General features: G+C 47.0%; 1 protein-coding gene across 1 annotated transcript in view; it reads right to left on the bottom strand.

Annotated features, from left to right (window-relative positions):
- LOC121278118 (dynein heavy chain 8, axonemal-like) overlaps positions 1–16,080 on the bottom strand; it is a 2,067,071-nt gene that overhangs the window by 201,166 nt on the left and 1,849,825 nt on the right. Inside the window, 4 exon segments of the mRNA XM_041188205.1 lie at positions 245–363; positions 6,792–6,913; positions 9,702–9,892; positions 15,321–15,573. Coding sequence (XP_041044139.1) covers positions 245–363; positions 6,792–6,913; positions 9,702–9,892; positions 15,321–15,573 — 685 coding nt within the window.

Below are 16,080 nucleotides of genomic sequence, written 5' to 3'. Positions count from 1 at the left end.
GCTAGGTCAATGGAAAATTGATAGCTTTTTGTTAGATAAATGCATTATCTGGAACCAAAGCGGGTGGGTGAAATTACGATACAGATCATCCATGGACTAATGAAATGACAGAAGAACCTTGAGGGCTGAACGGCCTACTCCTGTTTCTATGTTCTCATGCAACTATATACTAATGGTAAACCACCAGACAGGAGCCAGAGTATTAAATGTGGTGGATTCAATGTGCTGTCCTGGATTATCTCACCTGATGAGCAATAGCTTGCAGAATGAATCTAAAGAGTCGGTGTATCCATGAGGAATTACTGCTTCTTCTGGGGCATCAGCATCAAACCAGACTTTCCAAATCTTCTCACTCTTAGTTATCTGTAACCATATCCCAAACAATAAAAATCAGCATTCAAAAATTCAAGCAATATTCACTACTAAAACACTGAGTGGCAGAATTATTGGGCTAACCTTCCAGCCTTTCTGCCTGATAAAAATAGGATGATAACACCCCAAAAATGGCATTAAATTATCACTGTGGCAATATTCACTAGGGGCAGAATTTTCACCTTGGCGGGTGGGCACGCGCCTGACTTGCTCGATCGTGAATTGAGGCGCGATGATGTCAGGCGAGTGTCCTGATGTCAACGCACGGTCGCGCGATAGTTCAGTCGGCGGGCGCACCCGGGAATCCGCAGCACGCCGGCTGACAATTAGAAGGCTGATTAAGGCCATTAAAGTATTAAATAACTTAAATTTTTTGCTGCCCATCCAACCTTACAGTTGGTGGGCAGGCAAAAAGGCCAAGCGGCCTTTGCACTTTTTAGGAAACCTCATCCTCGGGCCGGATGAGGTTTCCAACGCCAAATGAAAATAAAATAAAAATTTTTACGTCTTATGCATAACATGTCCCTGCTCATGTGACAGAGTCACTTGAGGGGACATGTTTTTTAACATTTAAAAATTTTTTATTTCTGTTTTTCAGAACTCTTCATCTCCCTGAGGCAGCTCTCTGCCTGATCGCGGGCAGCGGTCAGCTTTCTGACTGCCCCGCCCCACTCCCACCGAGTCTACCCGACAAGGGCTAGATTTTGCCCTCGGTATACTATCAGTCTCCAGAGTCAGGCGGGAGACCCATTTAAGGTGGAATTTGGAATCCTATGATGTCAATAGGACCCTGATTGTTAGTTTGGTCTGAACTGGCTGGAGTGAGTGCTGTGTAAAGTCTGGCCAGTACGAACTCGTGGTCAAAGAAGATCTGAAAGGAAAATTCCACATTCGTTATGTTAGGTGGCAAGGGTTCCTCCCAGCCCTTCAAGAGCAGTCTGGGTCACAGCCAAGAAGAAGAGATGGGGAGAATGTCAAGAGATGGAAAGGGCAGACTATCAGGTGGAGGAGTGGGGAGACAGTCAGCAGAGGAGGGGAAGAGAGTCAGAGGAGACATTCATCTGCCATACCTGTCCATTCCACCAGCCTGTCTATGTCCTCTTGAAGTCTATTGCTATCTGTCCTTCTCACTGTTCACAATATTTGCAAGGGCAGAATGTTACATTCCCCTGGCAGCAGGTTTGTAGGAGGGCTGGCCATGAAATTTCTCAGATAGCATTCCTGCCAGGTTCCCGCCCATCCTGACCTCACTGCAATTTTACACTGGGTCAGTGAGGCCATGGCTGGTTGGCCTGCCTTTGCCCCAGTTGGTAAATTATTGACAACTTAAGGGCTTTTTCCCACCCAGCCTCAATTTTCAGGCTGGTGGAAGGTGTTCAGGGGTGGGGAAAAGCCTGAAAAGTAACGCTGTTCAGGCCTGAGGTGGGTTGGGAGGGGGCGGGGGGGGAGAGGGGGGGGTGCTGACACCTCTAACAGCAGCCTCCTTTTAATATCGGGCGTCCCCACAAATGGACAGGCCCCTGCAGGTCCTCCCTCCCCCTCTGACCTCTACACTAACACCCTCACCCCCTGCTGCCTACCCCCCTGGGCCTCATCACTCCACCCCACCCCCCTCTTAAACCCCAAAACTTATCTGGTTCTGGACTTCCAGGGTGTAGGGTCTGGGGACTGGTTACAGTCCTCATCCTCTCCACTGCACCTCTGGTTCTGCAGGGACTAGAGATCCTTCAGCCAATCAGAATAGCTGGCAATTCTCTGAGGCAGGACTTCCTCCCGAGTGTCTGCAAAACAATTGTTCACCACTGCTCTGTCATGCAGCCAGTTTCGTATCCATGCTGCCACTGCCCCTTTTATTCCAAGGGCTTCGACTTTGCTGGCAAGCCTATTATGCGACACTTTATCATGTCTTTTGGAAGTTCATATACACCACAAAAAGTGTATGACCCTCAACAATCCATTCTCTTAGAGGAACATAGGAAATAAGAGCAGGAGTAGACCATTCGGCCCCTCGAGCCTGCTCTGCAATTAAACTAGATCATGGCTGATCTTCTACCTCAATGCCATTTTCCCATACTTCCCCCTATCCTTGCCCTTAATGTCATTAATGTCTAGAAATCTATAGATCTCTGTCTTGAATCTACTCAATGACAGTCTTCTGGGGTGGATGATTCCAAAGATTTAATGCCTTCTGAAAGAAAAAAAAATCCTCCTCATCCCATTCCTAAATAGTCTAAAAATTATTTTGAGACTGTGTCCCTTGATTCTAGACTTCCCCCCACAGCCAGGGGAAATATCCTTCCCTCTTCTACCCTGTCAAGCCCTGTAAGCATTTTGTAAGTTTCAATGAGATTACCTCTCATTCTTCTAAACTGTAGAGGATATAGGCCCAATCTCCTAAATCTCTCCTCATAAAACAATCCTGCCAGCCCAGGAATCAGTCTGGTAGATCTTTGTTGCATTCCCTTTCTGGCATATGTATCCTTCCTTAAGTAAGGAGACCAAAACTGTACACAATACTCCAGGTGCTGTCTCACCAAGGCTGTATACAACTGTTTATTAATTAGCCTTTTCTCATTGCATAGTACTAGATTTAAAATAGTCCATTCCATAATAAATTCCTTAACATACTGTTCGAGAAAACCACCTTGTATATATAGCAGGAATTCACCCTTGTCAGCATTAGTGCTAATTAGTTTTACCCAGTCAATATGTAGATTGAAGACCTCATGTTTAATGGATTACCCTATTACATAGCACCTCTAATTTCCTGATTTATACCGTGCCCTACATTACCACGACTGTTTGTATGATACAACTCCACCAATGTTTGCTGCTCATTGCTGTTTCTCAGCTCTACCCAAACTGATTCTACATTTTGATCTTCTCATCTAAGATCCTCTCTTACTAATGTACTGATCTGTTTTTTTTATTACCAGCACTATCCCACCTTCTTTTCCTTTTTGCCTATCCTTCCTCAATGTCAAATACCCTTGAATATTCAGTTCCCAGCCTTGGCAGCCATGTCTCCGTAATGGTAATTAGATCATACCTGTTTACTTTTATTTGTACCTTGTTGTGATTACTGTATGCATTCAGATGGAGTGCCTTTAATTTTGCCTTTTCAAAATTTGACCACATTTTCACCCAATTTGATGCTGACTTTTGTTTCTTCTGCCTTCCAATTTTGCTTTCTATTTTTCTTCCTACCGGCAGCTTTATTCCTCTCCACTCTGAACTCCCTCTCAGGTTTCTATCCCCCTGTGAACCTCTTTTAAACCCTCTCCAAAAGCACTAGAAAATCCCCCTGCGAGGATATTGGTCCTGGTCTTTCTAAGGTGTAACCCACCCTGCTTGTACAGGTTACACCTGCCCCAGAACAGGTCCCAATGCCTCAGAAATCTAAAGCCCTCCCCCCTGTACCAATTCTTCAGCTAAACGTTCATTTGCTGTATCTTCCTATTTCTGTACTCATTAGCACATTGCATTGGGAAAATCCTGACATAATTGCCTTTGAAGTCCTTCTATCAATCTTTTTCCTAGCCCTCTAAAATCCAATTTCAAGACCTCATTCCTCTTTCTACCTATGCTATTGGTACTGATGTGGACCATGACCTCTGGTTGTTCACCCTCCCACATAAGAACATCCTGCAGTGCTCAGTGACATCCTTGACCCTGGCACCAGGGATGCAACATGCCATCTTGGAGTCACATCTGGATAGTGCAAAGGCTATGGGCCCTGACAATAGTACTGAGGACTTGTGCTCCAGAACTTGCCATGCCTCTAGCCAAGCTGTTCTAGAACAGCTACAACACTGGCATCTACCCGGCAATGTGGAAAATTGCCCAGCTATGTTCTGTACATAAAAAGCAGGTCAAATCCAACCCGGTCAATTACTGGCCCATCAGTTTACTCACGATCATCAGTAAAGTCATGGAAGGGGTCATCAACAGTGCTATCAAGTGGCACTTGCTTAGCAATAACCTGCTCACTGATGCCCAGTTTGCGTTCTGCCAGGGGTCACTCGGCTCCTGACCGCATTACAGCCTTGGTTCAAACATAGACAAAACAGCTGACCTCCAGAGGTGAGGTCAGAGTGACTGCTCTTCACATCCAGGCAGCATTTGACTGAGTGCGGCATCAAGGAGCCCTGGCAAAACTGGGGTCAATGGAAATCGGGGGAAAATTCTCCACTGGTTGGAGTCATACCTAGTGTAAAGGGAGATGGCTGTGGTTGTGGGAGGGCAGCCATCTCAGCTCCAGGGCATCACTGCAGGAGTTTCTCAGGGTAGTGTCCTCGGCCCAACCATTGTCAGCTGCTTCATCAATGACCTTCCTTCCATCGTAAGGTCAGGAGTGGGACTGTTTGCTGATTATTGCACAATGTTCAGCACTATTGGTGACTGCTCAGATACTGAAGCTCCCGTAACACTAAAGAAGCTTGGCATGGTCCATGTCCAAAGGCAGCAAGGCCTGGAACAATGTCCAGGCTTGGGCTGACAAGTAGCAAGTAACATTCACGCCACACAAATGCCAGGCAATGACCATCTCCAACAAGAGAGAATCCAACCATTGCCCCTTGACATTCCATGGCATTACCATCATTGATTCCCCACTATCAACATCCTGGGGGTTACCATTGACCAGAAACTGAACTGGACTAGCCACATAAATAAAAGTGGCTACAAGAGAAGGTCAGAGGCTAGGAACAATGTGACGGGTAACTGACTTCCTGACTCCCCAAAGCCTGTCCACCATCTACAAGGCACAAGCCAGGAGTGTGATGAAATACTCCCCACTTGCCTGGATGAGTGCAGCTCCCACAACACTCAATAAGCTTGACACCATCCAGGACAAAGCAGTCTGCTTGATTGGCACCACATCCACCAACATTCACTCTCTCCACCACCGATGCACAGTAGCATCAGTATATACCATCTACAAAATGAAGTGCAGGAATTCACCAAGGCTGCATTGACAGCACCTTCCAAACCCATGACCACTACCATCTAGAAGGACAAGGGCAGCAGATAGATGGGAACACCACCATCTGGCAGTTCCCCTCCAAGTCAGTCACCATCCTGATTTGGAAATATATCACCGTTCCTTCTTATAATAATATGCAGATGTATAAAATTAGGTTCCCAACGTTCGGTGGTGGGAAAGGTGGCCTGCCATTGAGTGGCGGAGCAGATGATTGAAATCTGGCTTCATGGTGGCCAGGTTGACCTTCCTGCCATATTGTCCACTCATGCCTGCCAACGGGCATGGCTGCCTGTTATCTCTTTCACTCAAACACTTCAATGCCAGTTTTTAACTTTTTTGTTATTCATTCACTGGATGTGGGCTTCGCTGATTGGGCCAGCATTTATTGCCCAACCCCAGTTGCCCTTGAGAAGGTGGTGATCAGCTGACTTCTTGCAGTCCCTGTGGTGTAGGTACACCCACAGTGCTGTTAGGGAGGGAGTTTCAGGATTTTGACCCAGTGTCAGTGAAGGAACGGACATATATTTCCAAGTCAGGATGGTGAGTGACTTGGAGGGAACTTCCAGGTAGTGGTGTTCCCATCTATCTGCTGTTCTTGTCCTTCTAGATGGTAGTGGTCATGGGTTTGGTGAGTGCTGTCTATGGCGTCTTGATGAATTCCTGTAATGCACCTTCTAGATGGTACACACTGCTGCTACTGTGCATTGGAGGTGGAGGGAATGAATATTTGTGGATGTGTTGCTAATCAAGCGGGCTGCTTTGTCTCAGATGATGTCAAGCTTCTTGAGTGTTGTGGGAGTTGCATTCGCCCAGGCAAGTGGAGAGTATTCTATCACACTCCTGACTTGTAGATGGTGGACAAGCTTTGGGGAGTCTGGAGGTGAGTTACTCATTGCAGGATTCCCAACCTCTGACCTGTGCTTGTAGCCACATCAATTATATGGCTAGTCCAGTTCAGTTTCTGGTCAGTGGTAGCTCCCAGGATGTTGATATTGGGAGATTCAGTGATGGTAATGCCATTGAATGTCAAGGGACGGTGGTTAGATTCTGTCTTGTTTCTGTTCATGCAGTATATGGCTCAGTCTCAGCCTGCAGGTTCCATCTATAATGGCTTTCAAGGCTCAACTACGGGACCACAAAAGACAGGTTACTGCTATCTAGCACTACCTTCTCTGCAGTTACTGCTATTCACTCCACCCACTGGCCTACCCTCTCAGAGCTGACCTTGTCACCCATTAAAATGCAACCAGAATGAAATGACTTTGAAATGATTAATAAATGCAGCATGCTGATAAGATTAGTCATAATAATGAATTTCTTGTGTTGCAACAAGTTTCTAATTTAAGGATATGTTTGTTTTTAACTGCAATTCTTTATGCTTGTTTATTGAGCCAAATGGTGCTGCATGAGTATAAGCTGAAAATAGGTACAATACCTCGGTCAGTATGTCTGCAAACTGAGAGAGTTTTCTCAGCTCCACCAAATTCAACCAGGTCATATCAGGGATCCAGCGGAAAGGTTTATTTGGACTGGCTTTAAGGTCAAGGGCTGCTCCACCTATACAATTGGGCAAAGAATTCATCTTTAGTAAAATGGTTCTCTAGTATCCTAGTCAACATTCCTTCCTGAGCCAACACACGAAAAGCCATACCGTTTAGTCATCGAATCATTATGGCACAGAAAGAGGCCATTGGGTCTATCAGGTCCATGTCTGCTCTCTGTTGAGCGATCTAATCAGTCCCATTGCCCTGCTCTATCACTGCAACCCTGCAAATTGATTTCACTCAAGTGCTCAACCAATTTCCTTTTCAAATCATTGATCGCTTCTGCTGCAACTTTCCTTGTAGGCAGCGAGTTCTATGTCATTATTACTCCTCACATTCCCCTTGCATTTCATGAACAAAACCTTGTAACTGTCTCGCATCGGCCTTGTACTGACGGCTAATGGAAACATCTTTTCTTTGTCTATCTTATCTAAACCTGCCATAATCTTGTACAACTATCTAATCTCCCTTCAATCTCCTTTTCTCCAAGGAGAACAACTCCAGCTTCTCCAAACTAACCATGTAGGTAAAATTCATCATCACTGGAAATGTTCTGGTAAATCTCCTCTGTACCCTTTCAGGTACCCTCATATCTTTCCTAAAATGTGTTGACTACAACTGGACTCAATACTCTTGTTGTAGCCCAACAAAAGATTTATAAAGGTTTATAATCACTTCCCTGCTAGTCAGAAAATAATTATTAATGATCCTGTAGAAAATGATCCTCTAGGGAAGAGTGATCATAACATGGTAGAATTTCACACTCATTTCAAGCATGAGAAACTTGGGTTTGAAACTAATGTCTTAAACTTGAAAAGAGGAAATAATAAAGGTATAAAGAAGAATTTGTTGAAATGGACTTGAAAAATAAGTTAAAAGGTAAACCGAGGAGAAGCAGTGACAGACATTTAAGAAGATATTTCATAATTCTCAAAAAAGATACATTCCATTGAGAAGGAAGTATTCTGCAAGAAGGGTGAACTATCCATGGCTTACAATAGAAAGTAAGAATAGTAACAAAGGCATACAATGATGTGGAAATTAATAGGTAGGTCAGAAGAACGGGGAAATTACAGAAACCAGCAAAGGATGGCTTAAAAAATAAAGAGGGAGAAAATGAGAGTAAACTAGCAAGAAATATAAAAAACAGATGGTTAGAGCTTCTACACATGTATAAAAAGGAAGAGAATAGCTAAGTAAACATTGGTTCTTCAGAGGATGAACCTGGGGAATTAATCAGAAGCAAGAAAATGGCAAAGGCTTTGAACAAATATTTTGCATTTATCTTTATAGTAGAAGACACCAAAAGCATCATGATTTTACTAGAAAATCAGGGACAAAATTGCTGTGCCATTATTATTATTAGTCAGAAAAGTGACATTCACAGCTACTGCCACTTCCTTCAGCATGGCACAACACATCCCAGGTAGGTAATTCCTTCTGTGCATATCTGTCAGGGTAAAATTTCAATGAGTACCTTTCATTAGTTCATGGATTACTTGGCCAAATGCCTTCGCCTCCTTTTGTCCGAATCCCTTTCACCTCTGTTGACTATTTTGAGTTGCTGAGGCAGCCTTTAAATCCTCCCATATTTGTTTTCTGACATCCCCTTGGCACCATTGAACAGGCAGAACTTAATTTTCCAACTACTGACTTGTATAGTTAATGGGGATTTGCAACAAGCCCACTGTTGGTTCACTGTGGTGCCCAGAATTTTGACTTTGTCACACTGCCAGCAATGGGGTGAGTCACCAAGAATTTTAAGCTGCTTAAAAAAAAACAGATCTATAATCTGCACTAAAAACAAAAAAATGTTGGCAAAACTCAGCAGGTCTGGTAGCATCTGTGGAGAGAGAAACAGAGTTAACATTTTGAATCGGTATGACTTCAGAACTGGGGAAGTAGAAATGTAATGGATTTTATACTGTTTAAGAGGGAGTGGAGCAGGTGGAGCAAAATAGAAGGTCAGGGATATCATGGACACAGGACAAAGGTAGTGTGTATGGTAGTGGTGAAGACTAAAGAAGGTGCAAATAACAGCATTAAGGTAAGGTAGCAGAATGTTTTAACAACAAATCAATGGTCGGTGCTCTGTGAAAGCCTAACATAAGAGCAAGTGACAGATGGCCCTGTGGGTTAGCGGGAGGTGGGGTGGTTGGGGAGAAAAAAAAAAGGACCAAAAAAGGGGTCAAGATGGAGCAGAGAGTTCACAGTCTGAAGTTGTTGAACTCAATGTTAAGTCTGGAAGGCTGTAAAGTGCCAAATCGGAAGATGAGGTGCTGTTCCTCCAGTTTGCGTTGAGCTTCACTGGAACATTGCAGCAGGCCAAGGACGGACATGTGGGCATGAGAGCAGGGTGGTGTGTAGAAATGGCAAGTGACAGGAAGGTCTGGGTCATGCCTGTGGTCAGACCGAAGGTGTTCCGCAAAGCGGTCACCCAGTCTGCGTTTAGTCTCCCCAATGTAGGGGAGACCACATTGGGAGCAGCGAATACAGTAGACCAAATTGAAGGAGGTGCAAGTGAAGCGCTGCTGCACCTGAAAGGAGTGTTTGGGGCCTTGCATAGTGAGAAGATCTGAAGAAGAGTCATATTGATTCAAAACATTAACTGTTTCTCTCTCCACATATGCTGCCAGACCTGTTGAATTTTTCCAGCATTTTCTGTTTTTATTTCAGATTTCCGGTATCCACACTATTTTATTTCTATAATCTGTACATCCATTTCAGGCACATGGAATAGAATAGCTTCAGTACTTAATTCTCTACTTTCAGCTCAGATTCTCCTGAACGAAATGTGGTACCTTTTATCAGGGTCTGAAATTCATTGTATTTGATGTATCCTCGTTCAAGGTTAATCTTCAGAGGCAGCAATAAAGTGAAAAGGAACTTGTGAGTTTCATAAAGACCACGCACTGAATATTTAAACACTTCATAGGTCAGGTAGTCGATAATGTTTCTGATTCGCTTTGTAGCAACAGGTGACTTCTTCGATCTACATGGAAAAAATCAGAAAACCGGTGTGATGGTCAAACTCAGGATTAATTTAAATTAAAATGTATCAGGAGTAGCTGTTCATTTGCAGAATATAAAGGTGAGTTTTGTGCTGAAACCTTCCACTGACTTAAAAAAAATGCTGCATAAAGAGTTGTATAGACTTCACAGCATAGAAATAAGCCATTCAGCCCAACTGATCTATGCTGATGTTTATGCTCCACATAAGCCTTCACCACCGAATTCCAACCCTATCGGCATAACCTTTTATTCCTTTCCCCTTCATGTAGATATCCAGCTTCTCCTGAATTTTCCTATTGTTTGTATGTCTATACTGTTTATAAATGACCCATACTTTTGGGCCCTCCAGAAGTGGAAACAATTTCCTTACAATTACCCTACTAAAATTCTTCAGAATTTTCAAGACCTCTCAGCTATCTGTTTGAATGAGAGAAAAAAGACCTGGCTTGCTCAATTTTCCTGAGAGCTTAAGCCTCTCAATTGCGACATCATTCTTATAAATCTTGTTTGCACTTTCTTCAGTTCCTCTATATCCTGCTTGAAATATGGAGATCAGAACTGTACACTGTATTCTAAAGGATATCTCACCAAATGTAGGGTTAATATTTCAGGTCAATAATCTTACAACAGTGTTCTGACAAAATAGGCTGAATTTTCTGGCTGGCGGGGGGGCAGAGCAGAGTGGGCACAAGTGGCGATTGGGTCCACGCCGCCATTTTACACGGGCAGGCCAATTAAGGCCCGCCCAGCGTGAATCGTGGCTCCCGAGGACAGCTGGAGTGGGCAGGCGGTGGTGGGTCTGCAATGACCACCAGGTTCAATGGCGACCCGCAGCCCAATTTAACAAGTTGCTGCAGCCTTTCTAAGGCTGCGAATCATGGCCAGGGGAAGGGCTTCCCAGAGCGATGCTGATGAGCAGACCAGGCAGGAGGGTAGGGCAGGGGGGACACTGTGCCCCTCATGTTATCAATGATTGCCTTGCTGCCCTCCTCGAGGAGATGGCAGAACGGCGGGAGGCCCTGGTGCCCCAGGACAGGAGGAGGAGGCTCATCCACATGACGAAACGTGCCCGTGAGGAGGTGGTGGAGGTGGTGAGCTCCCATGACATGGTGCAATGCACCTGGACCGAGTGTCGCAAATGCTTCAATGACCTGTTGCGCTCAGGAAGGGTGAGTACCATGTCAGCATTAGTCACTACACCCAGCAGGTCAGTTTACCCCCCTGCTGCCCCCTGCCCCCAAGTCTGAGTGTAGTGACTGCATTGAATCATTGATGGCATGTGTCCTTTGCTGGGTGGGCCAACAGATATTGCCCATGCTGAGGTCACCCTGAGAGGGTGATGAAGAGATGGGTTCTGCCCCCACAGCATGTGGCACACTGAGACCCATATCACTGTTTTGGGGGCAACTGGAGGAGCTGCACCTAGGCGCAGAGATGGAACTCCAGGACATGTCAAAGCCAGGGTGATGATCTGCTGGGAGGGAAGCTTCAAGGTGGCGTGGCACCGATCGATCTGCTGCCCTCTGCGCTCCACGTGCTTGCGCTTCCTTGCTATGGAAGGTTAGACTGTGTGGTGCCTGATGTGATGTAGGCAGCATTTGGCCAAGGGGGTGGGGGGGTGGGGACAGGCCTAGTATCTTTGTGTGAGTGTTCAGCAGCAGAGGGGTGAGAAGACACTGGAGCCCTGCAATGTCCCACACTGGTTGGGGTGGGCCGTCCACGGAGAGAGACCAGGTACAATTAACACTAATTAATGCTCTTCTCTCCTTTTCAGGAGAAGAATGCACATAATGCTGCCAAGCAGGTGAGGACCGGCAGAGGGCCGGCACAGTTGGTGAATCTCAGCTGCTTTAAGCAGGTGGCCTTAGATCTGGAGAGGCGCCATGTGCCCAGGTCCACCAGTGTTGGTGAGGCTGAGGTGCCACGGGCAGGTATGTTTGACCAGCAGTGAGGTCACCATTGTTCTCCCAACAGCCATGGCAGTGCTGAATGTTCAGTGATTGAAGTTTGCAACATGGCTTGGCCATTGCTGATGGAAGGATGAGCGCAGAATGATCTGGGGGACAGGGATACACATTGACATTGTCTCCATGTTAACTGATCTTGTTCTCCCTTTCAGCGTCATCGGAGCAGGGCCGAGAGGAGGAGCAGCAAGGGCCCCCTCTCACTCCTGAGGACCCTGAAGTCACAGACTCACCAGCATCACACCATCTCAGCCAGGCAGGCACCAGCACAGATACTAGCAGCTTGGTGGGAATTCGAACATCGGCTCGTGTCCCGGGGCACAATGGTGAGGGCACTTCACAGTCGCTGGAGGAGCTGGCAGAGACAGAGTGCCCATGGCACCAGCAGTCGGGAGACTGCAGGAGACCAGGCATATGCTCAGTCAGTCCCTGATGATGTGCCTCTGGAATTGGCCGCGACGCAGCAAACACAGGAAATGTGGCCAGGTGTGTGAGAGCATCTGGGGGAGATACATGAGGCTATGCTTGGCTTGGTGTCCGTGGTGCAGGAGTCTACGTGGACTATCGCCGAAGCAATGAGCCTCATGTCTGAGTGCCATGCGTCCTCCATGGAAAGAGTGGCGACTCTTGTGGACAGGCTCCTCTAGGAGACCCATCAAGGCTTCCTGGGGATGCGCTTGGACCAGTAAGCCCTCACATCGGCATTGACCTCAGCGGGTCAGTGCCAGTGTGGGAGATGGTCTGGGCACCAAATTTCCCAGCTTGGTGCCCATCCATCTACAGCGAGCAGGGAGGTCCGAAGCGACCTCACATCATCGCAGCCTGTCATCCCTGCGGGCTCCTTTCAGGGCGTTCCGGACGAGGGCGGCAGCTCCTCTGCCCCTCTGCCAGTGACCATTGCATCCGGTGAGGCTGTGACAACTAGGGAGATGCCAGATGTGGAACTGGCAGCTCCCTCCCAGGCGGGGCCAGCACAGGCTCCATGGGCCAGAGGATGACCGGCAAGATCATCGAGGCCAACAGGACAGCAGAGTCAGCAGGCTGTCTCAGATGCAACACCCAGCGAGGGGTCAGCACCAAGACGTAGCACCAGAAAACATAAATATAAGGCACCTTAGGCACACCAAGGGTTTATCTCCGGTGCTTTTGTGTTGGCCTGCAATGAGGTTTTTTTGAGTTAGTGTGATTTTGAACACCTTTTTCATTTCATTTCATTAAGTTTCTTTGGCTGTAATATTAAATTCAGACATGTCACAGTGGCTGAGGGTGCCTCTTTTGTTCTGCAGGTGGATGGTTTCCAATAATGTAGAATGCTTTGATGGACATTCAGCTTTATTAACAAGGGTCTTAGTTAATGTTCCTAACCAGGCATATTTTGCACTTAGGTCTCGAATATGGAGCATACAGCCCAGGCTTGTCCTGGAGGTCCATCTGTGTGTGCCAGCTGAAGGTTCATTGGATTAAAGCCTCCTGGGTGTCCCTGCCTCCCTGGAGTATGCCCGGGTCAGCATCTATCCCCGCAACATTTCCCTGTGCCTGCTCATTCTCAGACTCACTGCTGGACTCATCGTGTACAGCCGCAGCCGCTGCATCTCCATCTTCGTCATCCACAGCACCCCACCTTTCCAGCGCAAGATTGTGGAGAGCGCAGCATGCAACCACTATCAGCGACACATGATCTGGGGGGTACTGAGCGGTCTAGGCATTGGAAACGCATCTTGAGAAGACCAATGGTTCTCTCCATCACAGCCCTTGTGTTGGCGTGGCTCCTATTGTACCGCTGCTCAGCTTCTGTTCTTGGATGGCAGAGAGGCGTCATGAGCCACCTTCTGAGGGGATAGCCCTTGTCACCCACAGCCAGTCATCCAGCCAGGCTGGAGAATTGCAGACCCCCTTCACCTGGGAGTGTCTGAGGATGTAGGCATCGTGGGAGCTGCCTAGGTACCTTGCACAGACTTGTAAAATCTGCATCCTGTGATCACACACTATTTGCATGTTCATGGGGTGGAAGCCCTTCCTGTTGACGAAGGCACTGGGTTCACCTGCTGATGCCTTGTTGGCCACACGTGTACAGTCAATTGCTCCCTGGACGAAGGGGAAGCCAGCAACGGCTGTGAAGCCTCTGGCTCGTTGTGTCTGTCTTGCCTGATCCCAACAGTAATGGATGAAGGTCAATGCCCGTCTGAACAGAGCATCTGTAACCTGCTTGACACAAGTGAGCACAGCTGATTAGGAGACACCGCAAAGATCACCCACCGAGCCCTGGAAGGAGCCAGAGGCATAGAAGAGGAGGGCAGCTGTGACCTTCAGAGCCGCTGGCATGGGGTGCCCACCCACACAGTTAGGGGAGATCTCAGGCCCAATCATCTGACAGATATGGTTGACTGTCTCCCTTGAGAGACGGAGCCTCCTTCGCACTGCACCTCAGTCATATTGAGGTAACTGCTTCGCCGCCTGTATATCCTGGCAGCAGGATGGCGTCTTCCGTGGCCCCTTCTGCCTTGGACTACCTCTTGGCCCTGCACCCCTGATGCCCAGCCTGACCTCCCAAAGGTGGCTCCCCTGGAGGCTGAATGTGCACCCCTAGCCACCTCCCACTTCTAGGACGCCCTTCCTCCTCAAAGGAGGTGTCTCCAATGGAGAGTTCAGCTCCCATTCCCAGGCTAAGGGAAGGCTTCCTGTGATCACACACTATCTGCACATTCATGGAGTGGGCAGTGAGCAGACAGTGAGCCGACCCCTTTCCCAGGTCAGGGAGCCAACCCCTTTCCCGGAACAGGGAGCCGACCCTGTTCTTGGGACAGGGAGCCGACCCTGTTCTTGGGACAGGGAGCCGACCCTTTTCCCGGGACAGGGAGTGGACCCGTTTCCCGGGACAAGGAGCGGACCCGTTTTCCGGGACAGGGAGCAGACCCCTTTCCCGGGACAGTGAGGGGACCCGTGTCCCAGGACAGGGAACGGACCCCTTTCCCGGGACAGGGAGCGGACCCTTTTCCCGGGACAGTGCGTGGACCCTTTTCCCGGGACAGGGAGCAGGCCCTTTTCCCGGGACAGGGAGCGGACCCTTTTCCCGGGACAGTGTGTGGACCTTTTTCCCGGGACAGGGAGCGGACCGTTTTCCTGGCACAGTGATCTGACCCCTTTCCCACTATGTTGATGGACTAAAGGAGTTGAGTCATATCGCATGACAATGCTTATTTGATAACTCACATCCTAGAAAGTAGCTCTTCCCCATTTCTTCAAGCTGACAACAAGCCTATCTGTGCATTTCCAATCTTTGTATTTTTATGTCAGATTCCCAGCATTGACTGTTTTCTAATATTCATTGATGATGTCAGTCTCACATCCGCACACGTCTAGTATGATTTGTTTAGATTACTTTTTGTAAACCTTTGCTTTACAATTTACTGGCAATATGTCATCTAACACTATTGAGAAGCATACCTGGCCATGGAGAGGTCAAATAGCTTCAGAAATTGTGCAAGTGAGGTCTGGTACATGATGTTAACCATGCTCATTTCTGTAATGAGGAAATACAGGATACTACCACGAGTGGCTGCTGGCCGATATTCCTCCTGCGCAGTGTTAATTTTTATCTCCGTCTCCGCTGCCACATGCAGCTTCTCACTAACTTCGGTTGCTGTTGACTTTGTTACCTGAAGGACTCCAATCAAAGACTCATCATCCACCAGTGAACCTGAAAATAATTCCATAGAGCTGATCAAGACCTCATTCCTCATGGCTATGAGCTAAAAGTGCATAGCATATTCTATTACATAGTAATAGGCCACTTGGCTGAACAGAACTATGCTGGTGTTTATGCTCCACATGAGCCTTATTGTCTCCCTTCTGAGAAGATTTACAAAACTCAGATTGATGCTCTCCTCAGGGCAATGATAAAAATTTTTGACAGAATATTCTTTGAAGGTCTTTCCTTTGCCAGAGAGAGACTGGTATAGATCTTCAGATTATAGATTATTCAAATTAATGACTATTATTATCTTTATTAGTTCACCTATTTCAGACCATAAATTCTGTCTCCCTATTTCACTTCCTTTTTTTGGCATGCACCAATCTTAAACCTTGTTTATCATTTATTTGCTTTCAGTTACAGCCGTTCATTATTCTGTCATTCATACCCACCCTGGACAAATCTTTTGATTCTTTATTATAACTGTTACCACACCCTTTGGTTTTTGTACCA

The sequence above is a fragment of the Carcharodon carcharias genome, chromosome 5 (assembly GCF_017639515.1).
Source record: "Carcharodon carcharias isolate sCarCar2 chromosome 5, sCarCar2.pri, whole genome shotgun sequence".
NCBI classification, from domain to species: domain Eukaryota; kingdom Metazoa; phylum Chordata; class Chondrichthyes; order Lamniformes; family Lamnidae; genus Carcharodon; species Carcharodon carcharias.
The sequence above is the reverse complement of the archived record's forward strand: the minus strand, read 5'-3'. Positions and strand labels throughout refer to the sequence as shown.